The 21,580-nt window shown below is 33.4% G+C and overlaps 3 protein-coding genes across 3 annotated transcripts; 2 read left to right on the plus strand and 1 right to left on the minus strand.

The window, feature by feature from the left end:
* The first annotated feature begins 327 nt into the window (after positions 1–327).
* On the plus strand, positions 328–13,874 carry LOC123310856. The gene is made up of 5 exons (XM_044894537.1): positions 328–486; positions 9,962–10,501; positions 10,610–10,853; positions 13,193–13,199; positions 13,473–13,874. The coding sequence occupies exons 1-5, from the start codon at positions 466–468 to the stop codon at positions 13,633–13,635; spliced, it is 975 nt and encodes a 324-aa protein (XP_044750472.1). The 5' UTR covers positions 328–465; the 3' UTR covers positions 13,636–13,874.
* A 371-nt stretch (positions 13,875–14,245) lies between these two features.
* LOC123311104 (deoxyribose-phosphate aldolase) lies at positions 14,246–16,880 on the minus strand. The gene is made up of 6 exons (XM_044894881.1): positions 16,715–16,880; positions 16,462–16,652; positions 15,203–15,368; positions 14,916–15,148; positions 14,609–14,755; positions 14,246–14,553 (listed from the first exon to the last, which is right to left on the minus strand). The coding sequence occupies exons 1-6, from the start codon at positions 16,740–16,742 to the stop codon at positions 14,347–14,349; spliced, it is 972 nt and encodes a 323-aa protein (XP_044750816.1). The 5' UTR covers positions 16,743–16,880; the 3' UTR covers positions 14,246–14,346.
* Positions 16,881–17,132: 252 nt separating this feature from the next.
* On the plus strand, positions 17,133–20,033 carry LOC123311103 (phosphatidylserine synthase). The gene is made up of 2 exons (XM_044894880.1): positions 17,133–17,496; positions 17,729–20,033. Exons 1-2 carry the CDS (start codon positions 17,318–17,320, stop codon positions 18,846–18,848), a joined length of 1,299 nt encoding a protein of 432 aa, XP_044750815.1. The 5' UTR covers positions 17,133–17,317; the 3' UTR covers positions 18,849–20,033.
* Positions 20,034–21,580: the final 1,547 nt, after the last annotated feature.

Below are 21,580 nucleotides of genomic sequence, written 5' to 3' on the forward strand. Positions count from 1 at the left end.
TCTAAACCTCCTGTTGACGGTACAAAAGTCGGTCTGAGAGAAAAACCTCTACTTCTACCTTCAAAGAAACTTTTGGAATATCTTCTGATCGATATTACGAAACAATAACACAAACGAAATCCATAAAACATAAATTCACACCAACGCGACCTTGACATCAGTCGAAATTTCCATGCAACAGACACGCCATCTTGATTGCTTGGATTGCCAATCGGCGTTGATAACACTAGTCTTTTAACGATAATAAACATAATCGCCTACATGGTAATTGATAATTGAAGAAGAATAAATCAAGAACAAGAACGTTCGGAAGCGATGCATCGCTTCTACCATGACGTACGGATCTAGTAGGTGAGCGGGAGTAACACAGATCGAAAACTATAAATAGTTGACGCCGGCCGCCAGTGTTTTGTTTAATCCGCGCGTCTTACGAATCAGTGATTTGTTAGAAACAATTTTCCGATCATGGCAATCACAGATAAATTGGTGAGTTGAGTATAGTTTTGAGACGTCGAAATTTGTGTCCATCATTTCAAAAATTTTAAAAAAATTATAATTACTGAAACTGGTACAGGATTCGTGAAAAAAACTCAGTAACAAGTGCTTCGATGATCAGAAAACGATCCAAATCCAAATAAACAAGAATTATAGTAGACTAGAAAATACGTTAACCAAAAATATTTGTTGAAGCTAGATAACGATATGATTTCCATTTCTACTATACTTAGTAGTCGATGATTATATTGAGCAGCATAAATAAGTAAAACAACAATAACATTTATAAGACATGATTGCTTAAACACTAAGTTTTTCACTTATTCTTGTATTTCTTGTCCGATTTAGTAGTTACACTCCTGTCCTGACCTGATGTCCATTATTTTTGTGGGGTCACTCGAGGCCCCATGCGCCTACCTAATTAAGGGTTATTACAAACTGAATATTGCATTATAGATTTAGATACGAAAATGAGACAGCAAGAGTAATATACTTAGAAGTGTAAGTGTAAATACAAAGGTATATCAATTTGTATATTTGGTACATAAAAGTGAAACAAATCTTCTTTTCTAATCGACATACTTCAGTGGTAGGTTTTAATTAATTTTCTCTTGAAGAAGTATAAGAAGGCATTGACATTCAAGAACAAAGATCATACCTAAGATTGATGTAAACAAAATATAGGCGCATAACTAAGTGAGAATTGATAGAGACCCCAACAGTGGAATAAGCGCGAAACCACTTCCGTATATGGATTTCAAAATGCAGCACATTTCTCCAACAAAAGGAAGGCTTAAATAATAATCATTCGTTAAATCACAAACAGATTGAGTCAATTTCCATTTTATTAGCAATGTGAAACAATGCACAATCGTATTACGTAATTGAACTCTATAACACGACGTTTTTCTAGGTATTTATTAAGATTTTCACTGTTTTTCCGGGATAACTGAGAAAATGTAAGCAATTCTATTCCGTTTGGGTAACTTGGCATAAAGTTTCAGCTATTAAACTGGATATAAAACGGATTATCCAATAATTTTAATGTAATTCGTATAATAATCTCGGATTTTGAATTCTCCACCATGAATTGTGTTTTTTTAATCAAATTCAAATTTTTTTGCTACTCCAATATTTCCCAGAATCGAGTCCATAAAAATATAGGCCGTCAGTGAATATGTGCGAACAATTTCAGGTACCTACCTATTGATTTTGCATGAAAAAATAATTACATTTGCCATATAAGTTTTGGTGGTTTTGAGAGGTAGCTCGTATTAACTGGATGTTGATATTAGCCTATACAGGGTGATTCATAACTATTGGGACATAGGCTAAGGGCAGATTGTTTGGACCAAAATATGGCGATAGGACCAAAGACCAAATATACCTCAATGAAATATTGCTGTGGAAAAAGATAGAGGGCGTTAAAGTTGAATTTTTTTTCTTTTTTGCTAATAATTTGCCGCTGTATATATTTTTTCATCCGTTTTTAAGAAAAACACAATTTAACAGTTCAGAGCATCGCAAGGGGATTTGAAGTAACGATTTATTTATTTTATTTATTTATTTCGACGATAAAGCATAATTAAAAACAATGTAATATAAAAAGAAAAAACTTAAATTAAATGTGCTACGTGGCCTCCTCCGACTTCTATGCCTTTTCTAATTCTTTTAATAAAGGACTTTCGAACTTCGGAGAAAATATTATTCTAGGCTATAGCCTATGTCCCAATAGTTATGAAACACCCTGTTTAGTCACTATTAGATGGTGTACTAAAGAAATGAAAAATACCTACTGGTTGAGATGTTTTTACTCGCATATAAAAATGGCGCCTCATACGAAAAAAAGTCATGAGAGATTTTTGTCACAAATTGAACGACCAATTCAAAGATTTCTAATTGTATGTGAAAAAATGCAAATGCGCATTAATTATTACTCAAAACCCACCAAATTTCATTCACAAAACAAAAATTTTCGATGGATATTTCAAGAAGAATTATTTGAAGGAGTTACTGAAATAAATCTGTAACCTTCATCAGCATCCCTCCTCAAAATCATTTTGATTTTTATTATTATTAGGTACTGACTATTCCTACTTCGTTTCCAAGATAGACTTAAGTGACGTTGGAAAAATCGATCTCCACAAACGTTTCTGTGAATGGAATCGAGATTTCCAGCAGAAATTGTTACATTTCTTGCTGACAGACTCATTCTCAGTCTGATTAAGTCGAAAGCAAATCTTTTCATGATACGATCTTGATTTCGATAGCGAAAGTTAATAGGTACTGTTCTATTTACGTCAGCGAATTCAATTTACGCGGTTATCAACAAATTAATTCGTTGGTTCTGATTTCAACTATTCGCATATTAATGTCATATCTCGTTTTATCACTAATCTCCGTAGTAATTATTTGACTCAGTGACAGATTTCTTCGTGATTAGAAATTGCGATAATTTCGTACAATAAACCAGCAATATTCTCGTTATTTTTCAGGGGATCTTTTTGATTCGTCAAAATACAAAATTATAACAGAAGGTTCATAATGTATAGTGATAATACCTACTCTTCATCAATTGAATTACCTCTTTGTTGTAAAAATACCATATTCAATTTAAAAGTCAAAAAAATCGAAATCTCGAATATTTCCAAAGATATCCGAAAAGTCACATATTTCCTAAAAGAATTTTTTTAGGGAATATGTGACTTTTCGGATATCTTTGGAAATATTCGAGATTTGAGTATTGAGTATTTTGGATACTAATTAGATATATGCCTGAATAAATGAATTCAAGGAAAATTATATCAATTAAATATCTTCATTTAACACCAGTGAAAACATGAGATGCCTGATTGTTAAATATTTTTAGGCAAAGAAACAAACTTTAAGCAAACTTTTTCAGTAATTCATACAATATTTATCTAGGAAATACAACAACACGTATTCACCTTGACACAGAGCCAAAACACGATTTATACATGATCACGATTCCTCTAAAATATATATTTGACACAATGAATAATTCATGAAATGGCTATTATTCCCACGATAAATTACCTTAAAACAACCACTCTAACGAAATTAATACGACTGTTGTAGTTTCCACCTTTCAATAACAATAACGAATCACTTCTGATATCTATTCATTTCCCAGAATTCAGAAAGTAATAAACGCTACAAGTTCTTCAGAAGTCTTCAGAATATTCCATAGAACAAAGAACTAATTAGAAGTAGGCACTATCTTTACACCAATTAGGTCATTCGTAGGTTTTATGCCACTCTTCTACAGGAAGTTGCAATTTTGAAACAAATACCGCGAAGAAAAATGAAACCAAATACGAAATGATATGTATATAGGAACTTAATTGTTTAAGATTTCCTGCTATGATTCGATAAAGGTAATTCCGTCTGTTATGAATAAATCTGTATGTCCTTTTTTTCACAAGGGGTTGAATAAAAGAAGTCTGGCTTCAACGTTAGTGACCTTGCAATTAGCAAGTGTAATAAGTATCAAGCAATAGTGCCATTGTTTGGCATAAAGATACTTATTCATTATTCAATATGCGATTCAATTAGTAAAAAACGTGCTTCAAAATTCAACTACCGACTGTAGGTTTGGTCAAAGATGACAAATCAAATGTGAATATATTCGTTTCATTTTTTCGTATGTGTTGGAAAACTATTTTTTCTCAAAAACCGTTAACCCTCTAATGCCCAAGTTTTTTTTTCTTTTTTGAAATTATTTCCGTCTAGTTTCAAATTAGCTTATGTAATCTACATCTTTTTTTCGCAAATAGTTAACTGATTTACATTAACACCTGTATACTCACAAAATGAACCTATACTGAAGGGGACATGGGCAAAATAATTTTTTATCCACTTATATGCAACCAGTCTCAAGGCGGACTTGGGTATTAGAGGGTTAATTTTAGCAAGAAATCACAAGAAATCTTGATTGTTAAAAATGAATCAAGCAAAAAAAAATTTAAGGAGTGGCTTCTTCTATCCCTTGGGAACACCACCAATTTTGATTGCCTTCTCGCCCCCATAGAATGTCTGCTAAATTTTATATCTCTCAGTTTATGGTATCTTCAGGGAGCAAAATAGGTTTTGTTCAGGAAACATCATATGAAAGACGCACACTATTTATCGCAAATTTTCATTTGCACCCTATTTACAAGTATGTATATAGTATATGGATAATACACAATGTTTAGATTCAAGTCACGACGTTAGCTGAAGAATTTGTAGTATAATTATTCAAATCCTCAACATCTCACAGGGAATAGAGTTCTATGGGCAAAAAAGTTATTTTCGAAAATAAACATGCAGGAAATTAGTAACCTCTTCAGTGATTTACATGCAAAAGAGACCTGCCAATATTGCTTCCGATATTGGACCTTTCACTTTCGACAACGTAAACACTTGATAGTTCAATGATTTTCAATGATAGTGAACTTGATCGAAGCACCAATCTTTCATACTTTCTATCAAACTATCACTTCCCTAATACTTTGAACAAACATGGTCACGCCTGAATCTCTCCTAATTGGCATATCGAGAAATTGTACTTATTATTGATTTCTGCGGTGCACTAGTGGACAACCGATGAAAAAATATTCAAATCTACTAATTGTTCTCCTTGTTCTACCAGCTTTCTATTACCTACCCGGCAATTTCCGCAACTCAGAAAGGAAGAGAATGAAATATCAGAGAGTTGCTATTCGAAGACAATACAACACTGCATATTCCACACAGATGTTCGTTATTTCCGAAGTCATCGAAGTATTTCAACTCTCATAAAATTTGAAACAAATTTCCCAACTGATTCACTTTCGAACCTGGCATCTATTAGTTGGGGAGCCCACGATGCTAAATCGGGATTTACTCGAGCGTCGTGGAGACCCAGTGGATTTTGAACAAAGATCGTAGAAAGAAAAAAAGATGCTATGATGTATGCATTTTCAGCGCTGGGGAAAGCGTCTGGAGGTTTTCAAATATGTAAAAAAAATCCTCTGGTGTACATACTAGAGCGTGCCAGATAAATATACTTTATATACCTTACGCTGTACCTCTAATCGTTTTTGTGTTCATTATGAAAGTTGTAGGTAATAAAATCCTAAAAACTTTTGTCTGATGTAATTTTACACATTCTTAACGGTTTTCAAGCTAGAGGGTGATGATGGCGTGGAGCTTAGCCATACATGCGAAAGGGCATAAAATAGTCAATGTAGAATCCTAGTCTAATGTATATTCATCGTAAAAAAAAATGCTTCGGTCGAAATTTGTAGAAAATGTTATGCTCTACAACTTTTATAATGAATGCTGCAACGATTTGAAGCCCAGTTGAGGAGATAATTCAGAAAATCTCAATTTGTAACCTTTGTGGCAAATTTTTATTCATTCGGCTTGCTGAAAGTATTGGATTATATTGTTTGGGTTTTATTCTTGAATCATTAACTTCAAAATAAGAAAAAAAAAAACACCGCGTTTGGGAATGTACACGTGACTTGTTTTTTGCAAGTTTGGTGCCCTCCAACACATTTTCGACTCGCTTAAATCGTCATATTAAGGGAATGTATACTTTTCAACATGTAATTAACCAAATATATCTTAATTTGGCACTCTCGAGTATGTACAGGGTGGGCAAAATTGGTGATACCTGAATAACAAATTTTTCAACCCAACGAGATAGAGGAAAATGCACATTACGGTCGTCTTTTTTAGAGAGACTAATAATGCCATCAACTGCATTACTCTATCTTCTTTTGTTTTCCAGTTATAGGTCAAAATTAAAGTTTCAACTTTGTTCATTATCTCCGTTTCTATTTAAGCTAGGATGTTGAAATGAAAACATTATGCAGACCCTTTTTTGATAGCAACCCAGTGGCGTACTATGATTTTTTCCAACAGGTGTATTTGCTGAGCTATAACATAAAGATGTATTTTTTCTTATGAAAACAGTAGTTTAAAAGGACTTAGAAAGACTGAGGGTGATGTATAATATATTTCTGAAACGGTAAAAAAATGGCGATTCATTTTAAGTCATTTTAAACTACTGTTTTCATAAGAAAAAATACAACTTCATGTTATAGCTCAGCAAATAAACCTGTAGGAAAAAATCATAGTACGCCACTGGATTGCTATGAAAAAAGTGTCTGTATAATGTCTTCATTTCAACATCCTAGCACAAACAGAAACGGAGATAATGACCAAAGTTGAAATCGCCCAAATTTAAATATTGGCCTATAACTTAAAAACAAAAGAAGATAGAGATATGCAGTTGATGGCATCATTAGTTTCTCGGAAAAAGACGACATGAATGGTACATTCATTTTTCTCTATCTCGTTGGGTTAAAAAGTTGTAGTTCAGGTATCACCAATTTTGCCCACCCTGTACAATGATCTTTTTTGTTACTATTCTGACAGGCTGGTCGAGACAATACCTCCTATATATAGGTCTAATTTTTGCGCAGAGGTATCTCCCTTTATATTAATCTGACACGCTCGAATTTGGGGAATATTGATTCCCATAATTCCCATAAAAATTAATCTATGTCACTTGTTGGTGAACTCCTTCGATAAAAACTACTGAAATGAATCGTCGATATAATAAACGGAATTGGTACATAGAAATGGTGAAAATAGTAGGTGGTAAAACGCTTCAAATGAGCCTGTAGAGTTCTCAAGTCCATGAAACGCCTTTCATCAAGATATAAAACGTCTAGCATATACCTACAAGTAAAGCATTGGTTCGAAACACAGTTCTATTATTCCAGCTCGAATAGTTTCTGCCATAAATCTGGAATTTCCAGCGACATCAATTCCAAACAAAGTTCGACTTTGAACTTGAACGACCTCAACCACAAATAATGCTACCACGTTGTTGAAAATAATACACGTTCGCGAACCTAATTTATCGCAACGTCGATCACGATCTTATTATTAAAATCGGAGATGATGAATTTTTATTGCGCAACCATAGTTTTTTTTCGTCGAATTAATTGGTTTCGTTTCCAAACAATACAAACAACTTCAAGCATCGCGGCCATTGTCTTACCTACCACGATTGTTGCAGAACACGTGTAGGTGTGATTGCGAATTGTTTTCGGTTAAGTTTCATATCAGAAGGTAAATATGGGTTCAACGGTGGAGAAATGAACGGCGCCAACATCGATGACATAACTGCTGTAACATATTTTCCTGATGAAAACGCCGCGTCGGGAAGACTTCTCCAAAATAGAGCGCATACAGAAGAATACAGGGTTGGGCATAAGTCTGGAATAGAACCAATATTTCTTCAAGCAATAACTCAAAATAAAAACGCTGAAAACCGATTTTTAATGAATAAAATTGGGTGTTTTCTTCATTTTTCTTGCCGCTTCCCCATATCCATGGATGAGGAACTTAAAATTAAGCAGTTAAATTGAGTTCCAACCCCTTTTAGCTTTAACCCTACACAACAACTCAGGAAAAAACTAATCTTCCTCCAAAGTCATTACTGTTTATTTTTATTTCATGTAATTTTTAGTTCAAGTGTCAAATTCATTTTTTTGAAAGGCCTTTTTTCACAACGAAACTATGAGAAAAACAAAGATAGTGGTGACATTCCATTTTCCGTGATCTTTCCAACGAGCCCATGCATGGTATATGTTTTCATTTAAAGAACCGAAGTTGCAATTTCTTTGGAAAATCAGACAAAATGCCGTCTTGAGTTTTCATTGGACAAAAAATGATGAACCTTTTGAAACTCCTCGAATTATTTCATCAAGTGGAATCAGATTTACTGATCTTCGAATTAGTTGATGTTTGTTGAATATATTTTTGACGACAAGGAATAAGATTTGAATACTTTGTACGAATATGTAGATGAAAGGTATACCCTTCACGAATATTCATAAGAAATTTAGAATTGCCATTTCAAAACGTTATCGATGATGTCGTTTTTCAAATTTGGGACATGCTGTATAACATTTTCTCACATCAAGAGGAGCGCAATCAACAATCAATTCAACCCAATTGTTTGAAACAATTTTTGGGACTTGAAATTAGATAATTACAATCATATGGGCAAAATAATAACGCTTTTGGGAACATTAAATGTATCGAAATGAAAATGCTTCAGAGAAAATTCACCTTTTTCGACTGTTTAGATTTATAAAAAGTAACTAAGTACTTATCATATTGAAATACGTTATTTCTTCGTTTGTGCGTTTTATTCTTGTCGCACAATCAATATTTCAAAACAAAAGATTAAAAAAATCCTTGGACCGAAAACCGTTTAGATCTTCGCTGAGATGTTCGAGGTATGCGTCCATAAAGATGCAATAAATTCTTACTCAATTTAAATCAACATTCTGCTCCTGTACCGACCCTGAAAATCCAGGTGTGGAATTGCTACTGACAATAAATCTATGTTTAACGTTGCCAGCAAAAAAACACACTTCATATAGGGACACAAGGCAAACTTGATACCATTGTATCCGACACAATACGTCAAGAAACCTGCATAATTCACGCTGTTTTCATACCGATTTTTCATGACGCAATTAACGTACTGGTGTTATCTAATTCACTCAATAATCATTAATCTTTACGCCAGGATTTTATTGTAATTGGAATTCATGAAATGTGCTTTACACACGTTTGAAATCAAATTGAAGAGTTCGGAGTTAACAGTAATAATAAGAATCTATAGTACAATACAGGATGAGCAAAAAAAACTTCAAATCCGATTTAACGGTCCCAAAAAGGAAGCAAAACCTATATTTTCGGATAGGGGGAAAGGAAATTTGACCTTTATTTTCGCATCGAAATTTTCATCGATAACTTTAGCACAAGGAATGTGGAGAATGCACAGAATACACTCGACGAGGAAATGAAAAATAATTCTTATCCGCTGAGGAATATTTTATTTCTCATCCTCAGCAGGCGCTGACATCTCCTTTGTAGATGTCGAAATTAAAGAGCATTTAATGTGTACTCAGATAAATATATATCTATTATCCTCAAAGGAGAAAGTTTTTCTACTTTGAAAACTTGTTATAACAAACATGCCTTTTTCGTAGGGTGGTGATTGATTAAAAATGAAAGAACATATCAATTACGTACATATTAATTTGTTTTTGTTGTGGTAATTATATTGCAGATAATTTATCAATTTCCTACTATTGTTCGAAGTACTAACGCACAAAATTTAAATTTACGGTACTTGAATAAAAAGTACACATAGGTCTTCATGATGGGAACAATAATCCGCATTTCTATTCGAAATTGTTGGTGGTGCTTCCCTTCGTTAAAGTATTCAAGTAACGGAGATGAAAGAAGCAGAAAATAAGTCGTTAACCCTCGAACCAGAAATTGTATACAAAAAAACTCCATGCTAATGGACTCCCAACACACATTGATTGGTTCGATTTATCTTTCTTCATTATCGCGCGTAATTTAATTCAATTATTCTTTCTAGGTTATGGTGGTATTGATATCATCAATGGTTACCGCAAGAACCATCAGGAATACACAAGAGATTCAGTTAGAACCACGAGTCTATCCAGTTTTCACACAAGACGATACTTATGCAGCAGCCTCCACCATTCAAGAACTACCCAGAATTCCTCATGCAGCTGTCCCTTTCAACGTTCCAGAACCAAGCGGCGAGCTTAGACCACCACAGGCAAACTCTCCCGTCACTTTCTTGGAGTTAGCAGCACCAGCAACAGATCTTACAGCACCGTCCGAGACCCTCTGGAATCCAGAAAATAACCCCGTATTCTTCTACGAACTTCCAGCTTCCTTAACAAAATTGGATACTCCGACGAATAAGTTCCCCAAGAAGTACAACAAAGATATTCACTCCAAAGACAAAGCTCTCTCTTCTCAGCCTAAGATAGAAATTGAGCTCGTGCCCATCGAGGAAAGGGAACTTGTTTACAAACAGAAGGACTTGGACAAAAAATTCGACCAGTTGGCCAAATTGGAGAACCAGAAGGACTTGGAAAACTTGAAGGTAAGGGAAACTTGGCCTCACTGGAATTTAAAGTTGAGTTCCACTCATCTCATTTAACCATTTTTTCACTCCTCTTTCTCAATTGGCACTCCATTTAATTCAACCAAGGCACTTTCGAATCATAAAGACGACTCCTTACAAGCTGCGACAGGCTACACTGACTACAACGAGGACGATGAAGACGCTGTCCAATCAGCTTCGGAAGACGGATACTCTAGGGGTCTCAGCCAGCAATTGATCTCTGCTATGGGCATACCCCATCATGACAGTACACGAGACAGACTTACATTTCACGTTGTTGGACATGATGGACCTCATACTTACAAATGGGGTTATGATACTGGCAAAGGGTAACAACATATACATCTTTATTAAAGCACGCTTACCGCTTACTTATTCTATTGGATGAATTTGTAAAACGTAATTGGAATACATATTTCAATAATTCTTATTCATGTTTCTTAGAAGGAGTAGATCATTGAAAGTCGGAAGTTTTCTGATATCTTTTTCTCAAATGAAGTGATCAGTTTTCTCCTGATATGTTGTATCCCCCCATCATAAGGTCTGTCAATATCTGGGGAGGATGGGTAAACTGAGCAATCTACTACCCATGATCACAGAACTCCAATATAAGTGAAAAATCCGGAGTTGCAAAGGTTTGCTAAATCAGCTTCTGCATTTTGCTTTCTGCAGAATGTTCTATGATTTCCAAATTATCCTGTTGGAGCTTTAAGGGAGTAGAACTAATGAACTATCAGCATCACTAACTACTCGATGAAGTTCTGATGAAACAGGAAATATTCTCGAAGTACCTACTTCAATTTCCTAAGACATAGGGTTGGATAAATCAACAATTCCTCAACCTCCAAGATGTCGTGACAGCTCTGTTCGTTCTAGATCTTAGGGTGATGTTTATGATGTTTCGTCAGAATTGTTCTTAATTTTCTGTGTAGTATTGCTAAATCAGTGGTGTTTCAAAAGCTGGTAATCTATCTCTTGGTGGTTAAAGAGCTAGATTATACCAAATGAGTAGCTCAAAGCTGAGAAAGCGTAGATATTAATCACTTTGATCAGATTCTTGCTGTTTAGACTAGTTTTAATATTCTAGTGAACTCCCCCGTCAATGCTCATCTCTTCATCTAGCCTGCTGCATCCGTGCAAATATGTTCGTATCTCCTTCTTTTAATGCTTATTATAATTATTACTCTCCTATTCTAACTTTTTCCTCAATAATACCGCCACAGAAGAGGAAATATATGTATTTCAAAATAATGTTATGTTTGTAACGAGGTTCGCTAATTTCCGATTTTTTTTTTTTTTAACAATGCTAAAATGCTAAATCGCCATTTCTAATTCAGAAATGGGTAATGGTAAGAGAATACTAATATGTAGTTCACCAGTTTCGTTTCCTCCGATAAACGGCAAGCGTATCAATAGGCCTTCAATGTTCTGTGAGGCAATGGTTGTGGTTAGCACTTCTGGAAGTGATGCGGTCCCTCAGTGCCAAAAGGAGGCGGTGATCTGTGATCTTCGTGTTGTACAGACACAACCTTTGCCTCTCGCTCTTGTTTTTCTTCTCAGCTCCATGCTTGGGAAACTAGCCATAGAATCCATCAGGGTTTTCATAATCCTTGTAGCAATTTCCCAGAATAAATTCGTTTTCCACTCATTGAATTGATGAAACCTATAGACCGAAAATGAATATTCCAACTACGTGCCCTTAGTTTAACAAGTCCCTCAGTAAATTTATCCATTTTCAAAATTTCAATGTAAATGCGACATTTTTTCAGTTAGAGGCTAGAAAACCTACATGTTTTCTTGAATAATAAGCATTTTATAAGCGGATACAAATAAGTAAAATAAATGCAGCGTTCTCTAATTGTTTCAACGGTTTAATATCTTCAGCTTCACAGATAACATATATTAGGAAGCAACAGACCGTAGTTAAAATATGATTTACCAAAGACCAACATAATATGGCACAACGATTGGATAAGCACAAGGCCAAAGAAGACAGTAAATAAAGGCCAGCAGATTCATACATTTAATACATTTGAACTTGACGTGTAGTAGCTAAATCGCTTCCTTCATTATTCGAACACGATTATATTACTATAGATAGATACTGCACATTTAACTCACTCTCACCGACATACTAATTATAGGTTCAACTCCCGTGAGAAAGATCGCTTTATACATTATTTATCGTAATTTCAAGTGCAAAACCGATTGCTGGTTAGTGTATGGTTAAATACTCATTAGTTTATCCAACAAAAGAAATGAATCAATTTCATCTTCGAATTGAGGAATTACGATTTTCCATAATACCTACTTAAATCTCATTTCTCGTATAGAAGCTTCATAATATAAAATCTTACCAGCAACCAATTCAAGATTTCTTGAGTAAAACAAATCGTGTTAAATATTTTCTTACGTAATAATTTCATTATTATGTAATTTTTTGGTGTTACTCCATGAATAGTCCTCTGGAGCGTGACTTTTGGCAAAACGGCTCATCGGCTTTAAGTTGGAAAATACTTGTTCGCTTTACCCTTCTTAGGTATGTCTTGTAGGAACTCGTTCGCTTTCCTAGAATTTGGAAAAACTGTTTGCTTGTTACAATAAATCCATACTTACGAATGATTTTATTCGGTTTGTGAATAATTGAGTGTTGTAATGAATTCATTGCAGCTCAAAGGCAAGCCCAGAGTACCTATACCTAATTTCTTCCCTTTTAAGGTGTAGAAACTTTGGAGAGATGTCGTGATATGTTCGCAATATTGAAATAAATGCAAAAATTCATACAAAAGGCGTATGCTTCATTCTCTTAGTCATAGGCATAAAGTTTTTTTAAATGACTCGGATTGTGTGGTTTCATTTGACCTTCAAGCATGATACATTTTTCGGTTCGTTAAATATAATATGAATTTTTTATTAATGGGTATACTAATTTTGGTATATGAATTTCCAGGCACAACAGGATGTTTAGATTCGAGGAGAAGGATAAATCCGGTATAGTTAAGGGCCACTACGGTTTTTACGATAAGCATGGTAAACTTCGAGTAGTTAACTACGATGCCCATCCACACGAAGGTTTTCATGCAGAATCAAGTACGGACCACAATGACAACTGATGTGGATTTATATTGAAAGCATGTCGCTGAACGGTACTTGCTCAAATACTGTGAAAGGTTTGATTCGAGGAGTCGATAAAGTATAGTTTGGATATACTCGGTGTGAACATTCTCGAAAAAATTGAACTCTATTGTGATTGTGGTCTCAGATAGCATGTCTATATTACCTCTCTACCAAATAGAACTAAAAACTATATATTTTGTACTATGTACTCTACTGAAATAAAATTTAGAATAAGTGGGTGGTATTATTATTTTCAGCCTCATTCTTTCTGATATCTCAATAAAAAAACCTATCATGATGATGGCACATAGATTAGCAAAAATAGCACAGTAGTGGATTGAGACAATAGCTGCATGCTTATGCATAAGCATATAGCAGCTGTATGGCGGAAGTAATTCAGCCATCCCTATATTTTTAAAAGAACCTCTGTATATTGCACAATCGAATAATAACCATTAGGTATTGAACCACATTTCAATAAATTAGGAGAGTACTTTTTATTGAAGTAATAAGATTATATTTATTTCTTTTGAGTCATTTTCCTACTGAGGTAAAATTGTGGAAATAAAATAGTTGCAAGGTTTCAAAAGATGATGAAATAAGAAATTCTGTGGATATAGTATATTCAAAAACCAAAATAATATAAACTGGTATAAAAGATTATGGCAACAATATGTAGAGTAAACATAAATGTAACAAATTTCTGTTCAACCCATAGAAAAAAAGTATGGCTCAGGTTTTGTGCCATAAACAAAAGTGTATAGGGACGCCTCTATATCACCCAACAAACCTGATGCTCCAAACCTGAACAAATCATTTTTCAACCAATCATGACCCAAAATTTCCTTCACCATAATAAGCCAACTGATAGCATCTTTACTAGTTCTGATACCACCAGCAGGTTTTAACCCAACCTTGAAATAAAAATTCTTATGAAAAAATCTAACTTGAGGGATAATTCTAACATACCTTGTATCCCATTTTCAAGTAATATTCTCTAATAGCCCGCGCCATCACCAAACCATAGGGAAGTGTAGCATTTATTGATTCCTTGCCTGTAGAAGTTTTAATGAAATCTGAACCTGCCATCATTGCAACAAGGGAAGCTTTATAGACCTAGATTTAAAAGAAAAATGGGAATGAAAAATAAATATTTATATAAAATAAAAATTCATTTGAATCAATACTGAAATCAAACCTTCAGAAATGTCAAGAATATATTGATTTAAAAAATCTACATAATATAAAATATATATTTTTACACATTTTAACTTACATTATTGAAAGAATCAAGTTCCCCAACTGCTAAAATAGTTTTCATATGAATGGTAGGACCACAAATTTCTTTCATTTGTTGAATTTCTTGGTACAATTCTTGCCATTTGCCTGTAAGTACTAGAGTTCTATTTATCACTACATCAATCTCAGTTGCACCTTGTTCTATAGCATGTTTTATTTCATCAAGGCGTGTTTGGAATGATGTTTGACCACATGGGAAGCCAGTTGCCACTAAAATTGAACTCAGAAGTGATTTATATAAAATAGGGTGAAGGTTCTTGCTACCTGATGCAACATTCACTTTCTTCCATACCTTCAATTTATCTAATTCTTCTACTGCATCTTTAACTCTTGAGGGATATACACAAACCGCAGCAGTTCTAATAGGAAGTTTATTTTCTTCTCCAAACCCCAATTTTTTTAAAATATCTTTACGTATAGGATGTGCAGCCTAATAAAATTTAGTTGATGGTTTTCATTTGGAATAAGGCACTGTATCCTATTATCAGGAAATGCGTAACCCTAACCCAAATAAATGTAAGGAAATAAGTAAAATATCATATAGGGTCTGGTCACTCTATTCAATAATAAAGTCACCAAGAGAGAGTTAACTCTATAATCTTTGGTCACCATGTTTACAATGACTTTATCATACTACAATACAGTGACTCTAAATCATGATACTAATACTCCAGTTTTAATATCATGCTCCAGCAACTGTTGTTACAGTCACTGCATAGTTTTTGATAGACACTGTAACTGTAGAGACAAGACTTTCTCTATGTGTAACTGTATTTAATAATACAGTGACTCTTGTTAAAGTCACTATTCAATAAATATAGTTGGCGCCATCTATCAAACATCTACCCAAGTAGAAATTCAAAAACTAAACTCTACTGCAAAATTTCCTATAATGTCATAATCATCTTCCCAAAAATTATTAAAAGAATATATAAGTGAAATCATAATGTGCAAAACTACCTAATTTTTTGGATTTCTTTCATTTCAAAGCTTTTAAGAGCCATTTCAAATTCAAAGAAGGTGGTTCAATGCTACTTAATCTGTAAACGGTGGGGTGGAGTCTCTCTGACTCCTGGGTATTGAAACTTGTCTATATTTTGGCATTTTTTGTTTTGTGTATGTTGTTTTTCCAGTGCCTCAAGAATATATTTTATTTTCAATAAGTGAGATGTTTTTATATTACTCTGGACTAACTCGAAAGCTTCAGTTGATTTTTAGATAAATATATTATTTTTCAAATAACTTAAATGTGTTTTCTCCAAAAGGGCCTTTTTGAAAATTTCACAGTTGACATAGTTAAAAATCTTGGGCAGGAGTCTGGGAGACTTCATATTACTTCTTATATAACCAAAATTGTACCTTATCGGTTACAGGTTAAGAATGAATATTGTTGATTATGTGGAACAAACGATCTAGACTAGAAAATGTTTTTCCTAATCAATCCCTGACTTCTCTGTGGAAATAACCCCTTTTATTAAACACCAACTTAATATCAACTTTCACCTAGCACTTATGATCCTCACTTTTTTGCATAATCTAGCTACATTACTCCTTGTATCATCTCCACCCAATGTTGTAAGGTCTATACATGTCACAGCTTTCAACAACCAAGCAGCTTCATGCTCGTTAGTTATTTCTTTGTCAGATATTATATTGAAAATAGATTCTTTCACGGCAGTGGGATTGATATATACATTGTTCAACCAGCCTAAATCTAAAATTTTAAGAAAAGGAAACCCTTAATTTAGCTTATTGATGTTTCATTCTAGTTCATACCTAGCTCACAACCAGGATTCCTTTCCATTGCAATAAAGAGAAAAACAATTTCTTATTGAGTCTAAGATGATTTATTTGATATAAATACTTTACGCTTCTTACATATCAAGTATGGTATTAGTTATCACATAGCACAATTATCAAAAAAGTTATCAGATTTTGATTGTGATTCAAAAAAGTCAAGGTCAACTACACAGAAATAAAATTATGTACTTTAAAACATATCTTTCAGGTTAAAAATACCACATTTATATTACAATTATTCATAAACTGATTAACTGATTTTCCGTTACTGAAAAATGGGTAATGGAAAATTGATTGATTTTCAAATGATTTTGAAATGTCACACGTGATAGTGATTAGTGTTCTGTGGTAGGAACTGTCAGGGGTCTTAGTTTTCTATGGAAGATATGACAATTTCTTAACCTCACAGTTATGGATTAAATTTCAATCTGTCTCTGGAACTTTTGGAAGTGTTCTGGTTAGCGAATATTCGAATAAGTGGTGCAATGTTACTTTGATTTTTTCATTCCAATGTGAAAAATAAAAAAGGACCTTTGTGTAAAGAGTGTGCAAATTAAGTTTAATGTAATAGGTGAAAAAATGACGGACAAAGTGAAAACCAAAACTGCTTCGACTGATGTGAGGACTAGACTTGATAGTTTTTTTACTATCAACGAAAAGCCGGTAGACGATATATCTTTAGGAATATTCTATAATCCACATACAATTACACTTCTCGCAGTGTCAATTGCTCTTCTTGTTTATTTCGCATTTGTAAGGTGAGAAAACCCGGATTTTCCTGTATTAAGTTCAATGGTCATTTTTTATCAATATTGGCCATTAATTCAGTGTCAAGGGCCATAAGTTATCAAAATAGAATTCTAATTTTTGATTTAATCATTCTTGTCTTGTCCCAAATTAGATCTTCATTGCTACTCATTCAAAAGTTGACCTTTCAGTAAGCTCTTCTGAATTCTGAAACGATGCCAATTATTTTTTTGTCTTTTGCAGGGACACACAGAGCTTGGAAGATAACATATGGGCTGGCATCCAAATATGTGTTTTCTTCTTTTTGGTGATCTCCAGTCTAGCATTTCCAAATGGACCATTCACCCGTCCCCATCCAGTTCTTTGGCGATTAGTGTTTGGGTTGAGTGTTTTATATTTACTAGTATGCATATTTTTGCTCTTTCAAAACTTAGAAACTGTCAAAAGTATAATGTACTGGTTTGACCCAAATTTAAGAAATTTTCATATAGATATGGACAAGGAATATGGTGTGAATTGTTCTGATATTACTGTTGAGAGGATCTGGAGTCATATGGACGTTTTTGCTGTGGGACATTTTCTAGGGTGGTTGTTTAAAGCCATTCTCATAAGACATATGGGTATTTTATGGGCCATAAGTTGTATGTGGGAAATAACAGAGATAGCATTTGCTCATTTATTGCCAAACTTCATTGAGTGTTGGTGGGATGCCATCATTCTAGATGTTATTGTGTGCAATGGACTTGGAATCTGGTGTGGATTAAAAATATGTAGAATGTTAGAGATGAGAGAATATCGCTGGGTTGGAATAAGAGACATCCACTCAACCACTGGTAAAATCAAAAGAGCAGTGCTGCAATTCACTCCAGAAAGTTGGACTTCTGTACGCTGGTTAGACCCGAAATGTTCTTATATGAGAATTATAGCTCTTGTGCAATTGGTTATATTCTGGCAGACATCAGAATTGAACACCTTTTTTTTAAAACATGTTTTTGAATTACCTTCTAATCACCCTTTTGTTATTGGGAGATTACTTCTCATTGGCAGTTTTGTGGCCCCTTCTGTCCGTCAATATTATAGTTATGTCACTGACACCACATGCAAACGTGTAGGTACACAATGTTGGGTGTATGGCTGTATCATGGTAGCTGAAGCACTGTTGTGTATAAAACATGGCAGATTACTGTTTGAACGTACCCAAGCTCTCAATATTATAATATGGTTATGTATTATGTTCATAGTTTCCACGGGCTGTGTTATTGGTTGTGTTAAGTATCATAAATATTTCGATAAAGATGTACCTACCTCTAGTTCTATTAAAAGTACAAATAAAATTGAAGAAAGTCAGAAAAAAGAAGATTAATTGATAAATAATTCTAGTCTGTGTCTATGGATAGTTTAATATTATTATTTTGAAAAGTAGATATTAATTAGCGCAATTTACTATTATCCTTGAATATTGTACAACACTCAGTGAAATAATTTTTTCAATTGAAGCGAATGAACTGTTGTATGTATAGTTAAATCTCACCCAGTATATATTTCAATTCAGTAGTGTAAACATTACCCAAAATATCTAAATCTTCACAAAAAGCTCAAACCAATATTCAGTTTCTAAATGAATCTTATCATTTCAAACTTTTTTTCAATAATTCATGATCTAAGAATTGTGTTCAATGATGACAAATATAAAAAAATAAATAAATTTATTCAACAGGGTTTTTTTTTTGAATGGGCAGATTCCTTTTACAAGTCTAAGTTCATTCATTAGAGGGGGAATCTTGAAATATGTGGTTAAATATTAATCAATGAGATGTTCAGTAATTTATTTATATAAAAAACATATACCTGAAAGATTTCCATCCATCAGTTTTATATATTCATGTATTAAAGCTTTCTACTGCTAGAAATTAGTAATAACAGTATGAGCATGGCATGACACCATAAAAGTCAGGGTATGTTTGAAGTTTCACTTATTCTTTGTAACTTTGGTTTGATTTTCGCAATATTTTTATTCAATGTTTTTTACCAAAGAAGCCCATTAAGCGTTTTTTGGGAAAATGATAAATATAAGAACTTTCATTTATGACCTAGTTATTAACCTGCTTGTCCATTCTGCATTTTTTTACTAATAAGATTAATCAGCTAGGAAATATATCATATTAATTGATGTGATTTATTTCAACTATAAGAGATAAAAAAATAAAATTAAATACTGACCTTGAGATACTTCATTTTTACATATTTTGATGTTTAGACCAAAATTTAAATTTTCAGGATCAGTTATTGTTTTTGTCTACAAAACTAACATCTATTCGTAATATCATTTTGTAATAAAACATTGACTTGTAATTCATTTAATAAGTGCCATATATGAATTATTAGTATTTCGGATTGTGATATTTGTATCCTGTTTTTGGGTAACTTATTCAAGGTTATTTTGGTTTTGAAATCAAAGAGTGAATGAAATCATTTGATGAAGTAAAATATTCTGTAAGCAATATTTAGAAAGTCGTTTTTTTTTGTTGAATTAAACAGTTACAATGTTTTTTAGATTTATTATTCGAAAAACTTCATACTTTGGACATAACATGTGAGGAAACAAAATTACACATCATACAATCTTTTCCTCAACATGCGATAAGAGTGTCAAATACGTGAAACATAATCGGTAACCATGTAACCAATGATCCTAAAATTTAGTGTGTACCTATATGCCATAGCTAATCCTAATCATTAATTGAAGAAGGTCCCGAAGACATTGCGATTTTTCGGAAATGATCCTCAAAAAATATATAACTCAAGTTGTTGGTTGTTAAATATGTCATTTGAAAAAATTGAGTTATGGCCATTTTTGAAGGTTATTCATGCGTAAATTCAGAATACGATATGAAAATTGAGTATCCTCATTTGAAAAGCAGGGTTATATCGTGTTTCAACTTTCGGACCACAAATCCTATAATAAAGTAAAAAATAATTACAATGTATGCGCTAATTAAAGTCGATTCCGCAAAAGTTGAATGATTTCTCCTGGTTCAAAACTTTCTAAGAGTTATCGAACACTCTGTTGACTCAACCTGCATAGAAAAACATAATTTACTCATTAGATATATGAATCTAGCCTAATAAGTTAGTTGTCGAGCAGTTCAGCAGTTGTAGTTTGAAAACGGTCTATAGCTGCGACAGTCTGAAGTCTGACCACCGTTTTGTGGTTAAGTACACAAGTAGACATTTATTCCCAATGCGAAGTACAAAAATTAAGATTATCGAGTTAGGATATAATCTTTGGTGAAGTCCGATAACTGGATATTTTCCAGGAAGATGTGTGTAGTTGGCAGCACTTGTCGATTTTCGAATAAAAATTTGTACGGTTGGTTTGTGCTATTTATTGCCGTTAAAATTTTTTCTTCATACCATACGGTTCTCAAGATGTTTCACAATACGTATAAAATGGGCTAGCCCAGAAATGGAAAGTTTTGAAGTTATCAAAGAAAAAATACCTAAAAATAAGGGAGAATAACCATTTCGAATTGCTTGATTATTCTGCGACTTCTGGAAACCCCAGAAAAAAACTAAAAATCTGCATTCCGACAAATATTTATGACATTTCATAAATTGTATCTAATAAATTGTTTGTTGGGATTGTTGAGAATTTATCAATAATTCTGATAATTCATGAAATTTCAAAAATATTTATCGTTACTTCGAATTCCAGTATACTGGAATTTCAAGCATCAGCAGGACAGCAGGTACGAAATTAATCTTTACCCTCATTTGAAAATTTCAAGTTTTTCTCTGATAACTCTGAATGTTTCTATTTCAGGTATTGGGCTTATTCAGCTGATATACCCTCTCTTCTTTAAGTACTGATACTGATACAATAGAAAATATATGTTTTAATTTTTAATTCGAAAACCTCGAGTTCTGATGAATACCTTGTGAATTTTAGATCCAAAATAGCAATCAGTGTTTTAATACTATACAATAAAAAATTCAAAAATGAAAAAAATTTCTTGAAAAAAGCATTCTCAGCGGAAATATTCCAAAAAGTGTGACCTCCCGTTTTACCCGTATCCCAATAAAATAACCCAAAGT

The sequence above is a fragment of the Coccinella septempunctata genome, chromosome 4 (assembly GCF_907165205.1).
Source record: "Coccinella septempunctata chromosome 4, icCocSept1.1, whole genome shotgun sequence".
In the NCBI taxonomy this organism is placed as follows: Eukaryota; Metazoa; Arthropoda; class Insecta; order Coleoptera; family Coccinellidae; genus Coccinella; species Coccinella septempunctata.

Coding starts and splice junctions, on each gene's coding strand:
- LOC123311103 (XM_044894880.1), top strand. CDS start 17,318: ATGACGGACAAAGTGAAAACCAAAACTGCTTCGACTGATGTGAGGACT. Junction 17,497..17,728: donor GTTTATTTCGCATTTGTAAG/GTGAGAAAACCC, acceptor TGTCTTTTGCAG/GGACACACAGAGCTTGGAAG.
- LOC123311104 (XM_044894881.1), bottom strand. CDS start 16,742: ATGGAAAGGAATCCTGGTTGTGAGCTAG. Junction 14,756..14,915: donor AACTTGATTCTTTCAATAAT/GTAAGTTAAAAT, acceptor TTTTAAATCTAG/GTCTATAAAGCTTCCCTTGT. Junction 14,554..14,608: donor ACTTGAAAATGGGATACAAG/GTATGTTAGAAT, acceptor TTTTATTTCAAG/GTTGGGTTAAAACCTGCTGG.
- LOC123310856 (XM_044894537.1), top strand. CDS start 466: ATGGCAATCACAGATAAATTG. Junction 487..9,961: donor TGGCAATCACAGATAAATTG/GTGAGTTGAGTA, acceptor TATTCTTTCTAG/GTTATGGTGGTATTGATATC. Junction 10,502..10,609: donor AGGACTTGGAAAACTTGAAG/GTAAGGGAAACT, acceptor AATTCAACCAAG/GCACTTTCGAATCATAAAGA.